At 39.1% G+C, this 26980-nt stretch overlaps 1 protein-coding gene across 12 annotated transcripts in view; it reads right to left on the reverse strand.

The window, feature by feature from the left end:
• Window positions 1-26980, reverse strand: part of RABGAP1L (RAB GTPase activating protein 1 like) — a 737216-nt gene that overhangs the window by 180835 nt on the left and 529401 nt on the right. The window contains exon 1 of one of the 12 annotated variants that reach the window (XM_035280069.3): window positions 4938-5663. The exons of the other annotated variants lie outside the window; for them this stretch is intronic. Within the exon in view, the coding sequence (XP_035135960.1) occupies window positions 4938-5105 (168 nt within the window). The 5' untranslated portion in view covers window positions 5106-5663. Of the gene's footprint in view, window positions 1-4937; window positions 5664-26980 lie in introns of those variants that run through there. 12 annotated transcript variants of the gene reach the window in all.

Below are 26980 nucleotides of genomic sequence, written 5' to 3' on the forward strand. Positions count from 1 at the left end.
GATCACTCTGAAGTCAGGAATTCGAGACTAGCCTGACCAACATGGTGAAACCCTGTTTCTACTAGAATACAAGAATTAGCTGGGTGTGGTGGTACATGTCTGTAGTCCCAGCTACTTGGGAGGCTGAGGCAGGAGAACTGCATGAACCCAGAAGGTGGAGGCTGCAGTAAGCCGAGATCACACCGCTGCATTCCAGCCTGGGCAACAGAATGAGACTTTGTCTCCCTCCGAAAAAATAAATAAATAAAATAAGAACTCATAAAAGATAACTTTTTGTAGTTAGTGGCTCTCCTAAACAACCATCTTTTGCTCACTGACCTTTCTGACAAATCCTTTTAAATAATAATATGGACCATGTTTACCAATTACATTTTAAAAGTGACATTACTTCTTTCTTCATTTGAACATAATTATACAAAAAGATAAAAGTAAAGTCATTTAAACAAGTCCTACTTTTCTTCCCTTTCAGGTAGGTAGGAAGAAATATCCAGAGGGAAAGGTAAGTAGGATGTTAATATAAGTATCCTTTGCACTTACCCCAGTAATATGAATTAAGCAAATTGCCTGGTACACAATAGATACTGACAAAAATTTGTTCCATGAATTTATTAAGGCTCAACTTCAAGCATATCCAGTATTCAAAAGTCAAGATGTATGCAGTGGAAATTATGGAGTAGATTTAGGAATTATTTTGACGGAAAAACTGATTTTAGATTTGTTGGGGGTATCAGAAGTATACATAGAAACTTATGCATTTGGGTTTTCAAATTCTGTTATAAGTTGTAATCTCTCTTTAATGAGCAATGCTTGCAGCTGTTAACAGCAGAGGTAAAAAAGGGAAGACACATTTTCCTCTGCTCTTTCATCTTTCCTTAAAATCAATGGTTTTTTTAATTCATTTTTTTGTTTGTTTCTGTTTTTTTTATTCATTTAAAATCAATGTTTTAAGAAAGTCTATAAATTTAAAAACAAACAAGATTAGGATGCAATTTATCAGCATAAGAAATTTGATCAAAATGAAACCTTAAAATGGCTACTAAAAGAGACAGCTAAATCATTTGCCTATGTATAATCAATTCTCCTTCGATTCACTGTGGAAAATGAGTAGCTGTATTCAAACTCTAGCTAACATTAATTTTAATATATAATGATCTGACAACTTCTTATGTCATATAGCAGCAAAAATTAAAACTCCAGAGGAGGCTGGGCACGGTAGCTCACACCTATAATCCTATCACTTTGGAAGGCCAAGCTGGAGAGATCACTTGAGCTCAGGAGTTTGAGACCAGCCTTGGCAATATGGTGAAACCTCATCTGTACAAAAAATACAAAAATTAGCCAGGCATTGTGGTGGGTACCTGTAGTCCCAGCTACTCAGGAGGCTGAGGTGGGAGGATTGCTTGTACCTGGGAGGCAGAGGTTGCAATGAGCAAAAGTCACACCACCGCACTCCAGTCTGGGTGTCTGAGACCCTGTCTCAAAAAAAAATGTATACATATATATGAGGGAGGAAAGTGGGAAAGGGGAGATTTTGAACATGAGCAAAGTCAGTTTCTCCTCCTTCTCCAAATATCACACATTTACAGAGCATGGACTCTGGCCACACTGCTGATACCATTTTGAATGTGTTTTTCCCACTGAAAAATTCAGTGCAATAGTATCACATTTTAAGGTGTTTTTTGTTGTTGTTGTTGTTTTCTTTTTTGAGACAGAATCTCGTTCTGTCACCCAGGCTGGAGTGCAGTGGTACGTCTTGGCTTCTTGCAACGTCTGCCTCCTGGGTTCAAGTGATTCTCCTGCCTCAGCCTCCCAGAGTAGCTGGGGCTACAGGCACCTGCTACCACACATGGCTAATTTTTAGTAGAGATGGGTTTTTACCATGTTGGCCAGTCTGGTCTCGAACTCCTGACCTCAGGTGATCCACCTGCCTCAGGCTCCCAATGTGCTGGAATCCCAATCAGTGGTGGCTCATGCCTGCCCTGATTTTTTTTTTTTTTTTGAAAGAGGCAGGGTGGGTGGAAATAATTCCACTGTTTGAGTATTAGCTCCAGATGCTTCTATTCCAAACTTCTCACTATTCTTGGATGATAAATATTTCTTTAAGGGCCTCTAATAAGCAGCAGATTCTAGGTTTGATTCTTTTAGGGAACTATTTGAAAAAAAATTCTAAATGTGATTTTCTTTCTTATCTTCACTATTTTTACCCTAAATGGCTTGTTTTTCCTTTAGTTATGGTATCTAACAGAATTTTTATTCAGCTAAAAATTTCTGGAGGTCTGAGAATCATTTGGAAGCACAGGCTTAGGAAAGGGATATATCACTTAGCTGATGTCTAGAATATCTGATCTCCTGTTTCAGTATTTTAATTTCACAAAAGAAAAACATGTTTGGTGAATCTATCCATAGAATTTAGGCCTTGTGGAAATATCTAAAATGACGTGCTTGTACCTGATTTATTAAAGGGGAACTGTCCTTTACTGAGTGTACCTTTGAAGGGCAATAAGCAAAAATTCCAAATGTGCATCCTCTATTCAATCAGTAACCTTCTTCCAAGTGAAGGTTATAGAAGCTTAGAGTTCTAGTAGTTTGATGGTTCCTCTGTGAAACAGGGAATAAAAAAATAATAAGGCAAATTTGTACCATGAATTTGGCTCTGAGCCCAAATCCGCAACACTGTCTTGGTAAATCTTCATTTATTTAATTGTTTAAAAAATGGCTTGTTTTATAATAAAAATATTAAGGGGATCTTAAAAGTAAAATAAAGACCTTGTATGTATTTAACCCACAAGCATTTGTGTTTAAAACCTGACTAAAAAGATAAAGAAACATTTTAAACTTCAGTACTTCCTCTTGACTAGAAATGAAAAGACTGAAATACTGCATGTGGCAGGATTCCTCTTAGGACTGCCCTGTGCAGATCAGTCATTGATCCCACATCATTAGCCAGTTCAGTAACACAGGGCTGAACAACTTCCCCCAGTACACATGCTAAACTTTGAGAAGTAACTCATTGAATAGCAGATCCCAACTCACAGCCATATTGTTAATTAAAGAACTTGTAATTTCCCAAAATGTAGAGTACCCTGGTATTACTAATAATTTTTCAAGTTCAACTGTGTGAAACAAAGCTAGAGATTTCCAAATGGCCCCACAGATAAATCAGCATATGCTTTTCACACATAATACAAGTGGCATTATTACTTAGGCTGTAATTGTTAGAGCCTAAGTAAGGTCTGAAGAACACCTGAGAGATGCCTAATTTGGCAACCGAACAGAGTTGGTACAATTGCAACACACAGATATGAGAACCCAACTCCCTGTGGATTTTATTGCTAATTAATTTTTTCAGACTAGAGGCAGTTTAAATTCATCTGTAATGTGGAGCTAAATATGCAAAATATTCTTAATTATGTCTTCCTTAATTATGTTTTCCTTCAAAACACTGAAAATATAAATGCCAAAGAGAGGTGGCACCAAATTACTGGAAAGTTACCAGTGGAAGCCTTTGAGTCACAAAGTTGAGTAGTCTTCAGGATGCAGAAATATATTGTACCAAGCCTGATTCTTCAGAGATGTAAATAATTTTTTGAAATATAGTTTATCATTTATCAAAACTCTTGAAATAAAATGCTTTTTATTTCACTTAAAAAAGACAGAAAAATTCCTTTCTAATAGAATCATAAATCCTTAGTTTTCTCCTTTATTAAGAAAAAGATGGTGTCAGGGAAACAATGACCTCACCTGGACATTAAAAAACATATTTTCAGCTCTTTTTATTTCCACTTTAAAAGACAAAGGAACTATATTTCTCAAAAATAATCCCCTATACTTGTATGTTAGTCACTGCATCAAACTTTGTTTTGCAATGGGGAATAGACTTTCCTTAGGATGGGAAATTTCCTATGTACATGGCTACCTAACATGTCTGTTACGATTGCACAGAAGAGATTATACTTGCATGTAAATACATACGTAAAGACTGATCTAGTAATTGTAAAGATAAGTATAAATAGAGATGAACTACAGTGAAGGGAGATCTGTGAGATAAAAGAGTTAAATTCAGTCACATAAACACTGTACTGAAAAGACTTGAATAGAGAGAACCATAATGAGGTAACAGTCTAAAATGGTATTAAACTCCATTCTATAAAATAGTCAAGGCTAAGTTATTCTTATTCCATTACCACATAATGGTATAGGACTACTGTAAACCAATTACCTTACAGAATAGTTGCTAGGTATAGTTCTCAAGCCTGCAACAGTGATTGTGGGTATTTAATTTTAACCCTTGGTAGGAAATGAGGAAGGGTGATTTCTTTCTTATTCAGGAAATCAAATAACAAGCAAGTCAGACTTCTCAGATTTACAGCACAGAAGCCAGGAGCTTTAAGCTGTTTCACAGATACACAGTTCAATCATTGTAGGAGAGAAACCTACAATTTCCTACCAAAGTATTTTTACGTGGTAAAATTCTTTATCAAAAAACAAAACAAAACAACAATCAAATTGGCAATCAAATGGGGAGGTTAGAGAGCAAACCACACGCAGTCTAGATAAGTTGCTATGTCTGTTGTAAAATTTCACCCTTTGGAGATATAAATAACAGAATGCCTCCTCCATCAAACACTTGGGTATTCTGCTTCATTGCTGAGCCCAGCCAGTCAGAAAACCATTTTTTTTGCTGCCACAGAGATAATGCCACTAATGTGACCCTGGGCTCCGAGAAAAGAGCCATGATCTCCTCTATCCAATTAAGGAGTGGCGTGGACTAGGCTCCAAATGAGCTGCACAGCAGTGGCCACTCAGCACTTCCTTCTCGGCAGAATGGGGAGAAGGAGAAGAAAACCAGAGACACAAGCCTCTTTCAGAGACACAAGGAATTTTCACAGAGGACAGCAGATTCCCTACAAATGAAGTTCAATGAAAAACAGTCTCACCGCCAGAAGCCGAGGCACAAACAGACGATGCCCCATCCCCAGAAGTTCCAGCACTCGACACGCATACTCATTCACCAGCTTGCTCCTCTCGTCGTGCATGTCCTGGGACTTTTTGATAGGAGGTGTGAGCTTAGCAGCTGGGGCTGGGCAGGGCACCCCTTCTTCCATGAGCACTAAGTAGGTATCCAGAATGAGAAAGATGGATCTCTTATCCACAATTTTAAGAACTGCGGTGGGAGGGGAGCCAGGTTTAGGTCTCCCTGGGAGGACGTACAAGCCAGTCTGTGGTGGGATTGTCAGCTAATGTCTCCACAAGAAAAACATTTTGGCTAAATTATCCACTGCGAGAACCCCAAAGTAGGCTGGAAGATGAAAATGAAATCAAGTACTGATCTAAATAAAAAACGGCAGAAGCAATCAAATGCGAGAAAATGGCCAAGAGTGATGCAGGAGAGTTCAGATACATGTGTAAAAACGGACAAGCTGCTTAGAAGGGTCTAGCATGTGAGAATGTGTGAGTGTGTGTATGTGTGTGCGAGAAAGGGTATGTGTGTGTCTGTGTGTGAGAAGGCAGCAGCAGCAGTAGCCAGGAAGCCAGGGCAGTTGTGAAGCAGCAAGGAGAAAAGGATGAGCTCATTGCAATCCTCGATTCGTGACAAGCAGCGCTGTTGTTGCTGCTGCTGCTGCTACTGCTGCTGCTGCTGCCTCTCGCTGTGAATCAGTAATGAAGGGGCAGGAAAGGAAGGGGAGGGAAGAGGAGGAGGTAGGTGAATGAGCATGCAGAGTGTGTCTCAGGGGAGAATGCTGTAATAAGAAGCCAATGGCGAGCCATTGGACAGATGCGCTTCCCCCTCCCAGTCTACCTTCAATCAGTGTTAGTCTGACAGCTTATGCTGTTGAATACTAAGCCACAGAGAGATGAACTAGCTTTTCCTAAAATGTGATGCTCACAGATAAAAAATCAGACAGCCAGTTATCTGAAAGGCTGACCTTTATTCACTCTTGCTTTCTAACAATAAAAACAGATCTTATACTTGTATTTAAAATGGGATGCTTCCATCCTTACTGGATGACTGAAACTGCTACAGAAGAGAGGTATTAGGGTAAAATGATTAGAGTACCAACAGAAGGGTCAAAGACCAACCATCCAAGAAATGACACACCCTGAAGTTGAAGTGTTTATGCAATAATAATGACTTTTTGCAATGCAAATACAAGAAGTATTTCGGGATGTTGGGAAGGCTGGCCACAATTAAAAGAAAGATTTTTGTAAACATGCAATATGGTAAGTCATAAAACCTACAACATAATATTAAGAGCATACATTTAAAGAACTATTAAAGTTGAGATTCTCAAAACAAAAATAACTTTTGTATGCCACAGACCTTGATAAACACTCAGCTAATAGTTGAAAACATTGTTCTGATAATCTCTGGTCAAATTAATCCTTCCCTACTAATAATATAAAAATTACCCATAGTTCAAAATTTTACAATCTTAATACTAATGTGTTATGTTATTTGATATCAATAATCAGTTGTAGCCAAACGAAGGCAAAATGACAAGACCACCGTAGGGACAGTCTCTTAACTCTATCCTAATAATTAACTAATCCATATTGAGCATCTTGATTCTGCAGTTCTGTAGCTGGTCTCTTAAGTACCAGGCCAATTCCTCCATACAAATTATAGTATGATACAAACAGAAGCAGGGCTAAGAGAGCCAGAGCATGTGTTTTGTGAGTCTTAGTTTTCTACTCTGACAAGAGTTACACATCTACAAATAACCAAATAGAAACGTATTTATTGATGTATGTTTGTAGGCCTGAAGAAATAGATTAATTAGAAAATGAACTCAAAAAAAGAAAATGAGTTTAAAGAAATAGGAAGGAAATTCTGCCTCCTTTAACAATATATTATTTGTTTGGTTTTCCAAAATCTCAGAAAAACAAACCTTCTAAAAAAATTAACATTTAAAATATTATTTAACAAGTTATTTTAAATAAAATATTTATATGTTGTTGTCAAGCCTTTTATTTCTTCCAAAAATGATTTTTTAATAAACTATATAAAGTAGAGCTAGGCACAGTAGCACGTGCTTATAATCCCAGCTACTCAGGTGGCTGAGGTGGGAGGATCCTTGGACCTCAGGAGTTCCAGGCTGTAGTGTGCTACATTCCTGCCTATGAACAGCCACTAAACTCCAGCCTGGGCAACATAGTGGAACGCCATCTCTAAAAACAAAAATAAAAAACGATACGAAGCAAAGATTTTAACGTAAAATGATAATAAGCATAGAATATTAGATACATGCAAATAAATTTCAGGTCCCTGATGTTTTGGAGTAAATGTTTGAGGTGCTGCCTAGAATGGGAATAGGTTTAGCTGGAAGAGAGAGACCATAAGAGGGAAGAGGTTTTGGGCCTTTCCTACTCTGTCCTTAAACACACACCACACACTCACATCCACACACACACCACACCCCCACAAACATACCACGAACCCACACACAGAGCCCCTCACACCTCCCCACACTCCCCACACACATTCCCCATACCCTCTACACACCACACACACACACTCCACATACACACACACTCACACACAACACACACATCCACCCCTACACACACATCCCACACACCACACACACTGAACACCATACACACTATACATACACACACATCAGACACACATATACACCCTCCACACACACACACATATCCTCCACACACACACCCCTAGCTCCATTTTTGCCTGGTGTACACACCAATATTCAGCATTAAATTTTGTTTGATAGGACTGTGCTACTGCTATGTACAGCACTGCCATAGACATTTCACATTTAAGAACAAGGAAACATTCAGAATTTCTCTTAAATGTGAATGAAGAATTCAGTGACTTCTTAGCTTATAGGATTCTTTTCTGGTTGACTTTTTAAAGGGTAGGGAAGAGGTTTCCATTCAACTAACTTGGTCTCAAAAAATGCTAGCAGAAACATTTTTTCTTATATAAACCAGAAACAGAATTTGTCCAAAAAGATTCCACTATAAATTAATCAAATGATTTTGGAACTATATGGTTTGGCTCTGATGCTCACAAAAAGAAATTAAAACTATAGATACTATGTATTAAATGTAATAATTAAAACAATATCTTAATGAGCAAACCAAGTTCCAATGAAAACATTTAGGTACATTTAACAAAATGCTGTGTACAAGGCACTGCAAGTGGTCATGTATTTCAGTTTCCCCATCAAAAATCCCTCATGCTTCCTTTACGCTTCCCCTCAAAAATCCTTGCATTCAAAATTTCCATCAATTCTGCCCTGGTCCTATTTTCAGGTTATTCTTTCAAAATAGGATGTTCATCAATATCAAGTAAAATGATTCTTCTAGAACACTACTTGGTGAAATGAAAAAAGATTCCAGGGATTTTTGAAGCCCTAAAAGAGTCACTCATTTTAGTGAGCTTTTACTACTCTTCCTCCTCAAATTCCAAATAATTTTTTTATTGTTGTTGAGATTCAGTAATAAATCACAGAACAATCACTAGAACACTCTTCTTTTGAAATGGGGTCTTGCTATGTTGCCCAGACTGATCTTGAACTCCTGAGCTCAAGGGATCTCCTATCTCAGCCTACTGAGTACCTGGGATTATAGGCATGCACCCAACAGCACACTGTACAGAAAAAAATTTTTGAGTTATAAAGTAGTCCATAAAACGAAATAACAGAAAAGAAACTCCTCTGGTTTAACCAGTTAGTAATACACGATTTCTTTCATTTCTTTTAGATGAATCCCCTATAGAGGAGAAAAACTTATTCTCTCTATCCTGTTAAGTTCTCTGACTGGGGCCCTGCAAATAAGTCTGAGAAAACAGAGGTTAGCAAGAGAAACATAAACAGAATTTTATTAACACATGCAGTATGCATACACATGGGAGAAACTCAGCAATGACTAACTCAAAGGAGTGATTAGAACTTGGGGCTGAGGCCAAGCGCAGTAGCTCACACCTATAATCCCAGCACTTTGGGAGGCCAAGGCAGGCAGATGGCTTGAGCCCAGGAGTTCAGATCAGCCAGTGCAATACGGCAAAAAGAATAAGAATAATAATTAGGCATGGTGGCACACACCTGTAGTCTCAGCTATCCAGGAGGCTGAAGTGGGAGGATCACTTGAGCCTGAAAGGCTGAGGCTGCAGTGAGCTACTGTTGTGTCACTGCACTCCAGCCTACATGACAGAGCGAGATCCTATTTCAAAAAGACAAAAATTTGGGACTTGGGGCTTATTAACATGTTAGGAAGAAACAATAATTCTGTAAAGAAGTGACAAGACAAAGGAAAAGGACTTTTAGCTTGTAGGGTGACAAATTGCAGGAAGGCAAATATATGGGGAAATTAGTGACAGATAAAGACTAGTTAACAAGGTTTGTTTACATGGACTCTTTCCTGGTGCCATCTCATCTCCTGTTGTAACGTTGCTATCCCTTTCCTGGTATGGAAAGTGGGTGGGGAGACACCTTCACAAGAGGAATTTATGTTTGACTTTCAGGCACATGGGGGATGGCAGAGAGCTCACCCTGTGTCTGCTTCTTCTCAATCGCCTTTACCTCAAAATAATCCTTATGCCAAAGTGATATATTGGGGGATGACACACTCTGAATCCTTTCACACCCAATGAGAGAGAGTAAGGGAGAAAACCAGCTGATGGTCCCAAAGCCATGGTCTAATGACTAGAAGCATCATTCTCTGGAGTGCTGGAAGCAGGTGGTCAGTGCAGCAGTCCCAATTAGAGCCTTGCACTTGAGAACGGTTGTCCTGAACCACTCCACTGTGTCATGGTTGCCAGACACATACAGATTTCCATTGTAAAATGAAAAGCGCATTTGACTTAATTCATGGACCTATATAATTAAGACCTATATAATTAAGATCACTGAATGTAACAAAACATGCTAAGTAGTTATTTCAGTGGTTACAAAGATGGAAAAGGAAACACTTTTTGACCTGCAGGAGCTTAAAAATCAGAAAGTATCTAAATACAAAGATAAAGCAGGGTATGATAGATACTATAGAAGGAGTGACACACTGTGTGCTATGAGGTAGGCATGTCTTTGTTGTCCACAGTAGATGCAGACAGAAGTGGGTTTATACTAGTGGATCGGCCTAGACACCAATCTCAAGAGTAATGAGAATTAAATATATCTCTAAGAGTAAAGCAGGGCATTGCTTATTATATCATCTTGTAGTCACATTTACTAGCTGTATGACATAAATACGTTACTTAACCCTCTGAGCATCTGCATGACAACATCACTAGTGGTTTGTACTAGTGGGATCAGCCTAGACACAAATCCAAGAGTAATGAGAACTAAATATATCTATAAGAACAAAACAGGACATTGCTTATTACATCATCTTTTAGCTGTATGACATGAGTAAGCTACTTAGTCCTCTGAGCTTCCGTATGGCAACATACAGAAGCTGGCAAAGCTGCTCTGAAAATTTAATAAATTAATGTATACAAAGGAATCTCTCCAGTGCCTAGCACATGATAGGTGCTCAATAACTAGTAGTTTTTTTCATTCTTTCCAGGAAGTCGTGGAAAAGGAGAAAATGTGTAAAAATACATTGTGTTTATCTGAGTTAGGGTTTAGAAAGACAAAAAGAACTGTGGATGTATTAGTAATAGAAAGAGAGTTAGTCAAACACTGAAAAGACATTCCTGTCAGATCACTTGCCTGTTTGGTTCACTAAGACACAGACACATCAGTAAGTAGGAAAGGATCCGTGCCCTTCTTGACTAGGAGAGCAAAACCCAATTCTCTAGCTATTCTTTGCCTGATAGACTATTTTAAAAAAGATGAACCTTCAATAGTTTTGCAAGTTCCTAAGACCCAGCAAACAGGTCAAAATACAGATGACAGTGAATAGTAGTGTCATTGTGGTACTGTCAAATCTGGCACAAATCACATCTTTGTTTCATTCAAGTCTTGATTCTGGGCCAAGCACAGTGGCTCATACCTGTAATCCCAGCACTTTGGGAGGCCGAGGTGGGCGGATTGCTTGAGGTCAGGAGTTCGAGACCAGCCTGGCCAACATAGGGAAAACCCATCTCTACCAAAAATACAAAAATTAGCTGGGCATGGTGGCCCATGCCTGTAACCCCAGCTACTTGAGAGGCCGAGGCAGGAGAATCACTTACAACTGGGAGGCAGAGGTTGCAGTGAGACGAAATCATGCCACTGCACTCCAGCCTGGGTGACAGAGTGAAAATATAAATCAAAAAAAAAAAAAGAGTCTTGATTTTGCTCAACACTGTATACTACATGCTTCTAGATATAGAAAGACAGGTCAGATGCTGCATTCTAACTTTATGGATTAATCCATCTACTTGAAGAAAAGCTAAAATGAAAGGTAATGAGACTGAGCTTACAAGTTATATCACAGGGAAATGAGTCTCATTATTTTATAGTTGGAACTCAAACATCGAAGAATTAGGGTATAATATAAAAGATACGGTACAGTTACCTGACATTTTGGTGGGTGGTTGAGGTCATATGCTTATACTATAAATATCGTAGACTTATCTGGTTTTTTTTTTTTTCTTTTTTTTTGAGACAAAATCTTGCTCTGTCATTAGGATGAAGTACAGTGGCCCAATCTTGGCTCACTGCAACCTCTGCCTCCCGGGTTCAAGCGATTCTCCCACCTCAGCCTCCAGAGTAGCTGGGACTACAGGCGTGCACCACCACACCCAGCTAATTTTTGTATTTTTAGTAGAGACCATGTTGGCCAGGATGGTCTCCATCTCTTGACCTCATGATTCACCCGCATAGGGCTCCCAAAGTGCTGGGATTACAGGCATGAGCCACTGCGCCTGGCCTACTTAACTAGTTTTCTAGGAATGCTCTAACCTCTTGTAAAATTTAAGGCATAACTGTTAAAGGAGGTTTTTTACTTTTAAATTGAAGAGAGAACTTTCCCTTACTAAAAGCAAATACTGTAGTGCCTTTATTAATGTAAGAATGTCTTATGGTCTGTAGAGAATTAGAAAGCAAATACTGTAATGGCTTTATTAATGTACGAATGTCTTACAGTCTGTAGAGAATAAGTCATTTTGTTTCTACTTCAATTTTTTTTTTTTTTTTTTTTTTTGAGGCAGAGTTTCGCTCTTCTTGCCCAGGCTGGAGTGCAGTGGCATGATGTTGGCACACTGCAACCTCTGCCTCCTGGTTCAAGGGATTTTCCGGCCTCAGCCTCCCAAGTAGCCAGGATTACAGGCACCCACCACCACAACCAGCCAATTTTGTACTTTTAGTAGAGATGGGGTTTCACCATGCTAGTCTCAAACTCCTGACCTCAGGTGATCCACCTGCCTTGGCCTCCCAAAGTGCTGAGATTACAGGCATGAGCCACCATGCTGGCCTGTTTCTACTTCTTTTTTTTTTTTTTTTTTTTTTTTTTTTTTTGAGACGGAGTTTCACTCTTGTTACCCAGGCTGGAGTGCAATGGTGCAATTTCGGCTCACTGCAACCTCCGCCTCCTGGGTTCAGGCAATTCTCCTGCCTCAGCCTCCCGAGTAGCTGCGATTACAGGCACGTGCCACCAGGCCCAGTTAATTTTTTATATTTTTAGTAGAGACAGGGTTTCACTATGTTGACCAGGAAGGTCTCGATCTCTTGACCTCGTGATCCACCCACCTCGGCCTCCGACAGTGCTGGGATTACAGGTGTGAGCCACGGCACCCAGCTGTTTCTACTTCTATATTATTATTGATATGTAGCTCAATAGGCTGCTTATTTTATTACTGGACATTTAGGAAAGAACTATGATGTACATAGTAAGCCAGACATCTGAAATTTCTGGTAATCAGGCTCAGTTTTATATAAATATTTTTAATTGCTTTATTGAGTATGGCTGACATACAGAAAGCTGAATATATTTTATGTGTACAATTTGATGTACTTTGACGTAAGTATATACTTATGAAACCATTATCACTATTAGTGCAGTGCCATAAACTTATCCATTGTCTCTAAAAATTTCCTCCCATTCCCTTTGTTTTTTCCCCCTTTGTGGTTAGAGCACTTACTGCAAGTGTCAACTCAGTTAAGTATTTTATAGCAACACAGACTAAGTCTACTTCTTTTTTTTCCATGTGACATTAATTAAAATATTCAAAGGCAGTCTTAATTTTCTTTTCTCTAAGTTAATCATCCCCACTGCTAACTGGGTCTCCTATGAGCTGGTTTCTAGAACATTCTAGACTATTGACAATCATGCTTGTTCTTCAAGAACGCACTTTAGACAGTATCTCTCATAGGGCTGCCCACACTGAAACAGATACTCTAGATATAACAGAATAATAAAGTAATGAAATCTTGTTAGACCCTAGAAAACACCAAGGTCTAACATGTTTCTCCTATTGAAAAGACTGAGGAAGCAGATAAGTGACTGCTCATGATCATAAAACTTGTCAGAGGCAGAGCCAGGAAGCCAGGATCTTCAGAGCACAGATGCATGGCAGGGAACCTAGCATTTCCTGCACTGTAATTTGGTCTTTCAATTAACGTAGCCCATAAAGAACATATCTTATTAGGCAAATTATGCTTCACCACTTTATTCCACATGGGATTGATCTGGAGCCTGAGACTGCCATTTGGTATGAAAGAAGCTAAGACTCTTAGGTTGAGTTGAGAAGGGGTATCTACAAGTCTGCCTTGAGAACTGCCACTTCTAAACACACACTTGTTATAATAAAGCACATCTGTCTTCTCAATTTTTAACTGATAAGCCCTCTCTTTTCCAAATGAACAGTTCAAGGAACTACATCCTTGGCAGCTCAGCCACAGTGTGCTTGTAAGAGCTGCTTTCTTGAAGCCATGTTAGTGGCACAGGCTTGAAAATGGAATGCTATCTCAGTTCGTTCATCCCCTTTCCTGGGCAGTGTGGATAAAGCTTGTATTTATTTTCAAGCTTAAGCAGAAGGTATAAACATATGTTAGCAGAAGGCTGTTTTTAAATCTTGAATTGATCAGATTAAAATTTTCGTGTATAGAATCCAGACTATTCCTGATCCTCTCAAGCTAGACCAGCATTTTTAAACTTTTATGTGTATGTATTGCCACTATTGTTAAAAAATAATCCTAATAAGTTGTGAATTGCCTCGACCTTCTTTCTATGGTCCATCTCCAATCCCCAATTAAATCTGCAGTCTCTAACGTCTTCACATTACGTAGAATGTTAGGTATAGTTTTACAACTGTCATTGTGAAAAATAATCTTTTCAATGGTGAAGTTACATGGGCCAGCCCATGTATTAGGGAGCAAATTTATTTCTACAAAGTTAATATGTCAGGGACATTCATCTTTTTATTTATTTTTTATTTTTTTGAGATGGAGTCTCGCCTCTTCGCCCAGGCTGGAGTGCAATGGCGCAATCTTGGCTCACTGCAACCTCAGCCTCCCAGGTTCAAGCAATTCTCCTGCCTCAGCCTCCCAAGCAGTTGGGGTTACAGGCACATGCCAGTACGCCTGGCTTATTTTTGTATTTTTAGTAGAGACAGGGTTTCACCATGTTGGCCAGGCTGGTCTTGAACTCCTGAGCTCAAGTGATCCACCACCCCAGCCTCCCAAAGTGCTGGGATTACAGGCGTGAGCCACCGTGCCCACCCAGAGGGTGTCCTTATCTAATGGAGGGCAGTAAAAAGTTCGTATTATTTCTTTTATGACATTTATCACTACTTGAAATTGTTTTTTTACTTCTTCGTTGTGTATTATCTCTCTCTTTTGTTTTTTTGAGATGAAGTCTTACTCTGTTGCACAGGCTGGAGTGCAGTGACGTGATCTCAGCTCACTGCAACCTCCACCTCCCAGGTTCTAGTGATCCTCATGCCTCAGCCTCCTGTGTAGCTCCAATCACAGGTGTGAGCCACCATGCCCAGATAATTTTTTTGTATTTTTAGTAGAGATGGGTTTTCACTATGTTGGCCAGGCTGGTCTCGAATTCCCGGCCTCCAGTGATCCCCCCGCCTCAGCCTTCCAAAGTGCTGAGATTACCAGCATGAGCCACCACACCTGGACAATTCTGTATTATCCCTCTACCCAATTAGAAAATATCTAGGCAGGCTTATAGTGGAGAAGAGCGAGAGATTCAAAAGATCTTAACTGACAAGGATATGAGAGAAAAAGAAACACAAAATAAGATCCTTGTCTCAGCTTCTTCTATTCATTCATTCATTTTCACTTTGAAAGATTATAATTTTATAGGGCCTTTGAACCTCTGTTTCCTTTATCAACCAAGAGTCAACTAAAGTGACCCCTTGACATTTACAGATTTAATATTTTTTGTTTCTGTTCTCCTCAGGAGACCCCACAGAGACAAAACACAGTAACTTGTGAGTATGCTGAGCAATGAACTGAGTCACTCCCATGTAGCAGATGGTGAGTAAATTTAGCTTATAGTCTTTGCCCTTCTCGGTTATTATACATTCTTATGACAAGGCAGTTATTTTATGTCAATTTCATAAGTAAAGAAACTCTGTAAAAAAAAATCATAGCAGTACTGAAAAATCAGGAAACGTAAGAGCATCTGAGAATATATTCTTCATGAATGTTGAGTTGTTTTTATCCCCTGAACCCATATTTTTACATACTAAAAACAGACCACAGTCCAACTAAATTGGTCTTCCTGGTTAACTGCAGCAATTCCTTAAGAATGCCATGATTAATACCTAATATTATGCTTCCAAAATGGCTATTACAGATCTATAACCATCATAAAGACTAGCCACAGAAAAATGCACAGACCATTTTAGACATGCAAGTAGCTGAGTCACTGTGGTTTTTGGTAAGGAGGAGAAAGGTTTTCTATATTTAAAAATAAAGATGTAATAATACTGGTATTTAGAGTATCCTGTGAACTTTGAATAATACATATTATTTAACAGTCAACTACTTTAGGAAGGAGAAGGAAATTAAAAGCACAAAATAGGTTGGGTGCAGTGGCTCACGCCTGAAAACCCAGCACTTTGGGAGGCTGAAGAGGGAGGATGGCCTGTGCTCAGGAGTTCAAGACCAGCCTGAGCAACATGATGAAACCCCGTCTCTACTAAAAATACAAAAAAAAAAAAAAAATTAGCCAGTTGTAGTGGTGCATGCCTGTGGTTTCAGCTACACAGGAGGCTGAGGCAAGAGGATCACTGGAACCTGGGAGGCGGAGGTTGCAATTGCCCAAAACATCATTCTTGGTTTTCTCTTCACTGCACTCAAGCCTGGGCGACAGAGCTAGACTTCATCCAATGTTTCCAATAGGTACATCTGAGGCCAGTAGGTATATCTGAGGCCAACTTATAATAACATCGTTTTCTCTTCACTGCACTCAAGCCTGGGTGACAGAGCTAGACTTCATCCAATGTGATCAATAGGTACATCTGAGGCCAAATTATGATGAAAGTGGAATGCCAAAAGGATGGGCACTGGACAACAAGCAGGTGAGGAATGCTATGAAGACCATCTTTTAGAAAGATTGATCTAGTAGCAGAGGCCAGGACAGCTTAAGAGGGGAAAAGACTGAAGGCAGACAAGTCAGAAAACTCGTGCAGTCATCTGAATGTGAGAATATGAGAGTCTGGACTGGTGTGGTGGCTACAGAAATAGAGCCAGGCTTGAATCTGAGAAGTACCACAAAGAAGAAATATCTCTTCAGTGTTAACTTTCTAAAGTACAGGTGGTTTGATATGACCTCCTTTGTATGACTCACTGATACAAAACTGCCAGAGAAACAATATTCTTTACCAAGTCAGGGAATGGGATACCACAGAGGACGCAGAAAGCCTCCTGATAAATGAACACAGTGGCTCTCTCTAAGTTTCTGGTGCTGAAGCACAAAGTTGATTAAAAGATCACTTGAACTGGTTACTTTCACCGTAAGTCTAGTTATTAATGTAGTTCAAACAATAACACACTAAAGCTACACCATGCAGAAGCTGATCTGCTATCACTATCCAATTGCTTAGGGACACCCTGGTTATCACTAAATGAGCTGTAAGTGAGAACACGTAAGGTCTAGTAAGCTTCCTTCTCTATGAAGTACACATCTTTTCCTTAAAATTAAAGACAGAAGAGGACAGGGAAGTTTTTAAGAGGAAGAGAAAGATAAAAGGAAAGTGGAGAATAGTAATGACTCACTATTCGTTGTCTCACATATCCAGTTGTATCCAAGTTCCCTACAGTACCTGGGAAATGCTGCTCAGTTTGCCCCTCTCCACCCCTATTGTTGCAGCCTTGGTTAAACAAGTGTTCATTATTTCTCCCCTGGACTATTCTAATCGTATCCTATTTTCCATATTTATTACCAGTCTCTTCACATTTCAGGCTTTCTGCCTGCAAATTATCTTCCTAAAACAAAGTATTTGATCATGCAATTGTTTGAAAGTATCCATATCCTCTGGTCCACAGATTCAAAGCATATACCCTAAGCCCAAGACATCCTTTAGACAAGCTAGATCTATCCTACCTTTTCAATTACATGTCACCTTGACCCCTCATGCCCAATGTCCTCATGAAATTTCTCATTATTTCCCAAATATGCTTTTTAAAAATGATGCTTCTCTTATCTACATATACTGTTCTTGTTGCCTAAAACATCATTCTTTGTTTTCTCTTGCTAATCTTTCTTTTCTTTCCTTGTTTTTTCTTTTAGAAACAGATTTTCACTCTGTTGCCCAGGCTGGAGTTCAGTGGCATGATCTCAGCTCACTACAACCTCTGCTGCCTGGGTTCAAGCCATTGTCCTGCCTCCCCCTCATAACTGGGATTACAGGTACCTGCCACCATGCCTGGCTAATTTTTATAGTTTTTAATAGAGATGAGGTTTCACCATGTTGGCCAGGCTGGTCTTGAACTCCTGACCTCGTGATCCACCCACGTTGGCCTCCCAAAGTGCTGGAACTATAGGCATAAACCACCATGCCCAGCCTTCTCTTGCTAATCTTTCAAAAGTCAAACATCACTTTCTGTTTTCCTTCCTTCTTTCCCCCTTCCTCCCTTTCATTCGTTCCTTCCTTCCCTCTACCTCTCCCTCTTTCTCCTTCCTTCCTTCCTTCTTTCCTTCCTCCCTCCCTCCTTCCCTCCTTCTCTTTCTCTCTTTGTTTCTCTCCTTCTTTCTCTCACTCTGTCACCCAGGCTACAGTGCAATGGCCTGATCTCAGCTTACTGCAACCTCCGCCTCTTGGGTCCAAGCAATTCTCCTGCCTCAGACTCCTGAGTAGCTGGAATTACAGGTGCGTGTCATTATGCCCAGCTAATTTTTGTATTTTTAGTAGAAATGGGGTTTCACCATGTTGGCCAGGCTAGTCTCGAAATCCTGACCTCAGGTGATCCCCCCACCTTGGCCTCCCAAAGTGCTGAGATTACAGATGTAAGCCACTGTAAGTTCGGCTTCACTTTCTCTCTCAAGTCATCCCTGTCATTACCTCCCTCCTCTGCCTTTGCATCCTTCCCATTTATGACCTCACAATAACAACTCTTCTATGGCAATTATTTATATGCATGTCTGCCTCCTCTACTTCTCAACGAATCTGTAAGATTAATGACAATATATTCATTTTTGCACCTCCAGTACCCCACAGTTTTTAGTCACTGTGGTAACAGATCATTTAAATAAATATTAAGTAAATGAACATGTGAAAAAACAATGCTCACATGAAGAAATTAAAAGTAAAATATGAGCTTAATTTTTAAAAAGATATATATTAAACTCGGGGATAATAAGCATATATATCTCCTTTATTTAATTTTTAATTTAGTAAGAAGAAAGTTCAAAATGAAAGCAAAGGTAGGCCAGGCGCAGTGGCTCACGCCTGTAATCCCAGCACTCTGGGAGGCCGAGGTGGGTGGATCACGAGGTCAAGAGATCGAGACCTTCCTGGTCAATATGGTGAAACCCCGTCTCTACTAAAAATACAAAAAATTAGCTGGGCATGGTGGCGCGTGCCTGTAATCCCAGCTACTCAGGAGGATGAGGCAGGAGAATTGCCTGAACCCAGGAGGCGGAGGTTGCGGTGAGCCGAGATTGCGCCATTGAACTCCAGCCTGGGTAACAAGAGCGAAACTCCGTCTCAAAAAAAAAAAAAAAAGAAAAAAGAAAGCAAGAGAAATTCATGTATTTCTAAAAGAAGACAAAAAACAGCTTTAGATCAGTAAGAAAATAAATAAAGCTCAGCCAGGCATGGTGGCTCACGCTTGTAATCCCAGCACTTTGGGAGGCCAAGACAGGTGGATCACCTAAGATCAGGAGTTCAAGAACAGCCTGACCAGCATGGAGAAACCCTGTCTCTACTAAAAATACAAAATTAGCTGGGCGTGGTAGTGCATGCCTGTAGTCCAAGCTACTCTGGAGTCTGAGGCAGGAGAATCGCTTGAATACAAAAGGCAAAGGTTGCAGTGAGCAGAGATTGCACCATTGCACTTCAGCGTAGGCAACAAGAGTGAGACTCCATCTCAAAAAAAGAAAAGAAAAGAAATAAAGCTCAGAGTTATTGTGCTCACTACCATTTAATGTTCCTTCAGAAACATGTAAATTTGATTTGGGGAATGTGGGGGTTCTCATGATGATGGTCTAGTTCTCTGCTAGTGAATCAGTGAACAAACTCATATGCTTTGCAGAATGGACAGAATTATAGTTCAGAAGTTACTAGCTTCTGTTTGGATTTTACTGTGTACAATAGAATGAGTAGGGGAGTATAAAATAAAACAATATTTGCCATTTCACATAGAAACAGAGTATAGGTGTTGATGGAAGTAGTAACATATTTGGCTATAACTACTAAGTATTATAAAATCCAATCATTAAACTTCCCAAACGTTTTTACACAATGTCCACAAGAACCTAAACTAATATTAACATAATATTAATATGAAATATGTGATATAAAATATATAATTATATATGTAGAATTATATATAAATCTCTACGCATAATTATATATGTATAATTACATATAATTATCAGATAAAAATATAAAATATAAGATATTTAGGAAATACCTGATTGACAAGTTTATTTGCTCAAAAGGGAAGATGCTTAGAATTTACCAGTCATAGGACCGAAATCAAACTCAAGAAAATAACATAGAAATCACTTTGGTAAAGGAAGACTCTACAACTTATTATATTTAGAGATGATAAAACTATAAGTAAATGCAGAAGATGTTTGAAATGGAGCCAGCCAGATAGTATACACAAATCAGTCAAATAATTGAGTTCAAATTTCCATTTATTTTTACATTTGCGTATTACATATGGTGTTTTTTTGTTTTGTTTTTGTTTTTACTATTTCTTTCCTATCGGTGACACTCCAAGTTATAACGCTCTGAACACGAGATGTCACAACATTTAAATAAAAGTTGAAATATCTAGCCAAAATTCAAGAACTAAAAGTCTATCATATAAGCATTCTGCTATATTTAAGGTAAAGAGGCCTAAAAGCAGCTGTCACCACTGTAGGGCTTATGGTCTGCACATAATGATGGAAGAGCAGCACAGTTATAGACACGACAGAATGAGCAGTTAAACAATGCTCAAGCTCAAAAGCTCCTACGGGGCTCAAATGATCCTGTTCTTAAAAGAAATATCGCACCTTTACTTAGAATATTCTCAGGAAAAGAAAGAAAGAAAAAAGAAAAGAAAAAAAGAAAGAAAGAAGAGAGAGAGAGAGAAAGAAAGAAAGAGAGACAGAGAAAAAGAAAGGAAATATCACTCCTTTAGCTCTCTGAATACCAGAGTCAGCTTGCTGTCTTTGCTCTGAAATGAGAATACATTATTTTCCAACAAGAATGTCTAAGCAGCAAGTATGCTCAGCAAGAGCTTTTGATTACTTCTCTTTACCCTAAAATTGCCTAAACATAGCATAATATACCAAGCCAAGACAACTACAATTATCATTTGTTTTTTTTTGTTGTTGTTTGTTTTTTTTGAGACGGAGTTTTGCTCGTTACCCAGGCTGGAGTGCAATGGTGCGATCTCGGCTCACCGCAACCTCCGCCTCCTGGGTTCAGGCAATTCTCCTGCCTCAGCCTCCTGAGTAGCTGGGATTACAGGCTTGAGCCACCGCAGGGCCCTTATCATTTCTTTACTAGAATTATTTATTTTACTGAAATAGTAGCTGAATGATAAGCTAACTCTAATCTCAGAACAAGACAATTCCCTAATTTAAAATTACTCAGGTGGGGCACAGTGACTTATGCCTGTAATCCCAGCAGTTCGGGAAGCCAAAGTGGGTAGATCACCTGAGTTCAGGAGTGTGAGACCAGCCTGATTAACACAGTGAAACACCGTCTCTACTAAAAATACAAAATTAGTGGGGATTGGTGGTGCATGCCTGTAATTCCAGCTACTTGGGAGGCTGAGGGAAGAGAATTGCCTGAACCCAGGAGGCAGAGGTTGCAGTGAGCCAAGATTGCACCATTGCACTCCAGCCTGGGCGATAAGAGTGAAACTCTATCTCAAAAATAAATAAATAAAAATAAAATAAAATCACTCATATGGAAATATTGTGTTGTGAAATACTGCAGTATATTCTCACACCCAAAACACACCTTTTCGTTTAAATGCTACTAAGAATACAATGGGTCCTATTTAAAATATATCATCTTTCATTATTTGTTAATTAAGTAGGAGTTGCTTATGATTTAATAATCAAGAAGAAACTGACTAGTGGCTTCTGCTCCAATACTAATTCTTCAAAATGGAGCTTCCTCAACCATGCAAGGACCTGTAGAACATGTAAAACCCTAATATCAGGTAAATGCCCACGTTGCTCTCCACACACTACCTCACCCCCATTTCTAGGCTGCCTTCCTTTACCCTTAGTAAGATTTTGCTTTCTTGCAGTTTGGTCTGTTCTTGGCTTTGTACTATGATTCCTAATATGCCCCTCAGGACAGTCTTGCTTGATGGCCCATGCTTGTCTTATTTATCCTTCAGTTCATCTACTCAACTCAACCTTTACAAAATATTACCATGTCTGGGTAGAAGATGTTCCCATTACCAGTCTCCCACCTCCCACTGCAGTACAGGAGGAACTGCAGACTGGTCATATAAAAGAAAGGAAAGAAATCTCAGATAAGACAAATATAATAAATTGACAACAGAGTGCTAAAGAGAAGGAAAAACAAAGAATAAGTAGGTAAATCTACAGTTATCCAAATAAAAGAAGAAAAACTCATGCCTGTAATCCCAGCACTTTGGGAGGCCGAGGCAGGTGGATCACGAGGTCGAGAGATAGAGACCATCCTGCCCAACATGATGAAACCCCATCTCTACTAAAAATATAAAAACTAGCTGGGGGTGGTGGTGTGCACCTGTAGTCCCAGTGACTTGGGAGGCTCAGGCAGGAAAATTGCTTGAACCCAGGAAGCGGAGGTTTCAGTGAGCCGAGATCATGCCACCGCACTTCAGCCCGGTAATAGAGACTCTGTCTAAAAACAAACAAACAAAAAAAAAGAAGAAAAAATACCAAAGGTGCAAAGATGTTCGGTCGCCTCTCAATTATCAACAGAGAATGGCAGTAGTAATTTCAAATTGAGGATTAAGACAGACTTGAATATGTTGTTGCAATTCTATTTGAATATCTCTTAGGTATTAGGCATTAACTTGAATAATGAAGTCATTTCAAAAAGAACTGGCTCAGGAAGAGCTAGGAATGTATTTAGATTTCTTATCTGGTACTCCCTCATACCACTACTTCAATCTACTGGACCCACAAAACATCCAATCTCTCCTATGATGCAAAGCGCCACCCCAGGCAGAAATACAGAACTGCCCCAGAGAAGAGTAATAAACGAAGAAAAATTTCAAAGAGCTTCCACCAGATTCTTTAAATAGCATTTAAGTAAAACAGGTATTTAAAAGTATGTCTTATAGCAAGTAAACAATAATACAACAGAATTCCCTGTGAATTTTCTCTATTTAGGATGATAATATAAAATCAGAGGAAGGTAACTAATGATCAGGAGTTAGATGTGAGCTAGACTTGAAAAGCATGAGGTTTAGAAAGGCTGGAGGAAGGCCATTCCCAGACAGAGAGGAGGCAAGCCTAAGGTATGTGTGGCTAATCTTGAGTCCACTTCCAGTTTAGGTAGAGCAGAGATCCGTGATGAGGTTGGAGTCATCCAACTGAGCAGAGTATGGAGGGAAGATTTTGAGGAATAAACTGTATTTGAATTCAATTTTCAATACTTAGGAGTCAGTGAGGGCCTATTAAATATGGAAAAAGCAGGATGGAAACAATGTAAGAGCATACCCAATGGTGGTAATTTTGAAGGAAATTTTAATAGGGCATGATTATTTATTTGTTTATTTATTTATTTTGAGATGGAGTTTCACTCTTGTATCCCAGGCTGGAGTGTAGTGGCGCTCTCTTGGCTCAGTGCAACCTCCACCTCCTGGGTTCAAGCAATTCTCCTGCCTCAGCCTCTCAAGTAGCTGGGATAACAGGTTCCTGTGATTATGCCCAGCTAATTTTTGTAATTTTAGTAGAGACGGGGTTTCACCAAGTTGGCCAGGGTGGTGTCGAATTCCTAACCTCAGGTGATCCAGGACACGATTATTTAAATAAAAACTAAATTTGGAAACATGGGACTTTTGTATTTAAAAGAAAGGAGTCAGTATACATAATCTATGTGAAGAGATCTGTATTTACTGCAGAAAAAATTAACAAATATTAATCAAATGAAATAAGGGTTAGTGTGGTTTCTTTCTAATACAAAACTTCAAAACAAAGCAAAAATTAAATCTTTAGGGAAAAGTCCAAACTATTTCAAACGTTGCATTAGATGGAGTGTAGTCTGCTTAAATCGAACGACTGGAAAAAAGCATGAGGTTAATAATCCTTTGGCCTTTCGCTACTCTATGCATCAATTCTGGAATCAGGGGTGCTTGCTAAACATGCAGAACTTCACTTGCTGTCCAAGGGGATAAACAGCCTCAGGCTGACTTTAAAAAATAAACACTTTAATTGAGGAATTCAAGACAAGACAAACACATAGGAAACATCTAAATAACAATGAGACAATGTCTATAATGAGTGACACATGGTATAATCACAGTAGATGTTCATTTTGGGCAGAAAGAGCTTAGAACCATCCTTTCAAGAAGGTGGGGCTTAAGCCACAATGTACACGCTAGGAGGACTCAGTATTATACAAAGAAAAGGGGAGATGATATGTATGATATATGAGATAAAGATGTTTTTAGGAAACAGTGCTCGAGTTCAACTCAAATACTTTTGACGGGAGAGTGAAAAGATGAATGCAGTATAATAATCAGAAACATGATGTACAGATGTGCAATAAGAGTCTATGGGAATGGTATCCCTGAGGTTGTGCTGTGTACAAGTTGCCTGGCCCACATATAAATAATGGTAATAACAAAAAGAAAATATCAAAGACTTCTGAAGATTTTATATACAGTCACTAAAGTTATTAAATTGGAACTTGGGCTAGAAAAAAAATTAGGAATTACTTTCTTCGAAGTGTATTTATTATTTCTCCAAAGGCAAGAATGCAATATAAAAATGTAAAAGGTGGCCAGGCGTGGTGGCTCACGCCTGTAATCCCAGCACTTTGGGAGGCCAAGGCATGCGAATCATGAGGTCAGGAGTTCGAGACCAACCTGGCCAACATAGTGAAATCCCATCTCTACTAAAAATATAAAAAATTAGCTGGGCGCAATGGGAGTTGTTTGTAATTCCATCTACTCGGGAGGCTGAGGCAGGAGAATCGCTTGAACTCAGGAGGTGGAGGTTACAGTGAGCTGAGATTGCATCACTGCATTCCAGCCTGGGTGACAGTGCGAGACTGTGACTCAAAATAGAAAAAAAATGCAGAAGGTTCAAAGATTTATTAAATCTGCTGACAGCTAAGGAGGAAGAGAAATCCACCAAAGTGATAAGCAAAGAAGTAAGGGACCTAAGGAATACAAAATTGCATTCTTATTATATTTTTACTCAAATAGGTACCATTTGCCATGCTCCCCAATTCCTTTGCAGATAGCAGATTCATATTTCTGTGAAGTATATTTTCCTGACTTCCCAAAGGACTTTCTTCAACATTTTAGTAATCCATATCTGCTAGTGATGAATTCTTTTAACTTTTATATGTCTATAAAAGTATTATCTTAGTTTTATTTTTTTTTGGGTTGGGGGGAGGAAGGCAAGAAGGGAGGGAAGGAGGATGGTAGGGAGGAAGGAAGGGAGGAAGGAAGGAAGGAAGGAAGGAAGGAAGGAAGGAAGGGAGGGAGGGAGGGAGGGAGGGAGGGAGGAAGGAGGGAGGGAGGGAGGGAGGGAGGGAGGGAGAGAGGGGAAGGGAAGGAAGGAAATCAAGCAATGAGAGAGACATTGCCGACTTGGATCTAGAGGTTTACAAGTTGATTTCTTTTTTTGAGAGAAGGAAAGAAAAAAAAATAAGTAAAGGAGAGGAAGAAAGAGGAAGAGAAAGAGGGAGAGTAAACGGAAATATTGCTTTATTCTGAAAAAAATTGAATATTAATAATGGCCAATCAATGTTTCATTTAAACTTATGGGTAGTTGTGATGTGGTATTGACAAGAATGTATATTTTGTGTATTTGAAGTGGAGAGCTCTATAAATATTTATTAAGTTTACTTGTTCTGGATCTGGGTTCGAGTCCTTGATATCCTTATTAATTTTCTGTCTCATTGAGTCTAAGTCTTTATGTATCTGGGTGTTAGGATCGTTAGCTCTTGTTGTTGCATTGATCCTTTTACCACTATATCTTTGTTGCTTTAAAATCTATTTTATCCAATATAAGAATTGCAACTCCTGCTTTTTATTTATTTATTATTTATTTTTGCTCTCCATTTGGTTGGTAAATCTTTCTCCATCCCTTTGTTTTGAGTCTTTGTGTATCCTTGCATGTGAAACAGGTCTGGATGTAACACGCCGTTGGGTTTTGGCTGTGTCTTTTGATTGGGGGATTTAGTCGATTTAAATTTAGGGTTACTGCCATTTGATGTTGACTGGCTGTTTTATCCATTCGTTGGTGTAAATTCTTCTTCATGTTGGTGCTCTTTACTTTTTGGTGTATTTTTAGAAAGGCTAATACTGGTTGTTTCTTTCTGTGTGTAATGCTTCTTTCAGAAGCTCATGTAAAGCAAGCCTGGTGGTAATAAAATCTCTGAGTTCTTGCTTGTTCATAAAAGATTTTATTTTTCCTTCAGTTGTGAAGCTTAGTTTGGCTGGATATGAAATTCTGGGCTAAAGGTTCTGTTCTTTGAGGATGTTGAATATTGGCCCTCACTCTCTTCTGGCTTGTAGAGTTTCTGCTGAGAGATCTGCTGTAAGTGTGATAGGCTTGCCTTTGTGGGTAACCTGACCTTTCTCTCTGGCTGCCCTTAGTATTTTCTCGTTCATTTCAACCCTGGTGAATCTAACGATTATGTGCCTTGGGGTTGCTCTTCTTGAGGAATATCTTTGTGATGTTCTCTGTATTACCTGGGGTTGAATATTGACCTGCTTTGCTAGTTTAGGAAAATTTTCCTGAATAATATCCTGAAGGGTATTTTCCAGCTTGGATTCATTCTCTCCGTCGCATCCAGGTACACCTACCAAACGTAAATTTGGTCTTTTCATATAGTCCCTCATTTCTTGGAGACTTTGCTCATTCCTTTTTATCCTTTTTTCTCTAATCTTTTCTTCACATTTTATTTCATTAAGTTGGACTTTGACCTCTGATATCCCTTCTTCTGCTTGAACAATTCAAGTGTTTAAACCTGTGCATACTTCTCGGAGTTCCTGTATTGTAGTCTTCAGTTCCATTAATTCACTCATACTCCTCTCTAAGTTGTCTATTCTCAATAGGATTTCATCAGACCTTTTTTCAAAGTTCCTAGTTTCTTTACGTTGGGCTACAACATGTTCTTTTAACTCACCAAAGTTTGTTGTTATCCATTCCTGGAAGAGTGATTCTGTCATTGGGATACGCTCATTCTCCATCAAGCCTTGTTCCATTGTCGATGTGG

The sequence above is a fragment of the Callithrix jacchus genome, chromosome 18, assembly GCF_049354715.1.
Source record: "Callithrix jacchus isolate 240 chromosome 18, calJac240_pri, whole genome shotgun sequence".
In the NCBI taxonomy this organism is placed as follows: Eukaryota; Metazoa; Chordata; class Mammalia; order Primates; family Cebidae; genus Callithrix; species Callithrix jacchus.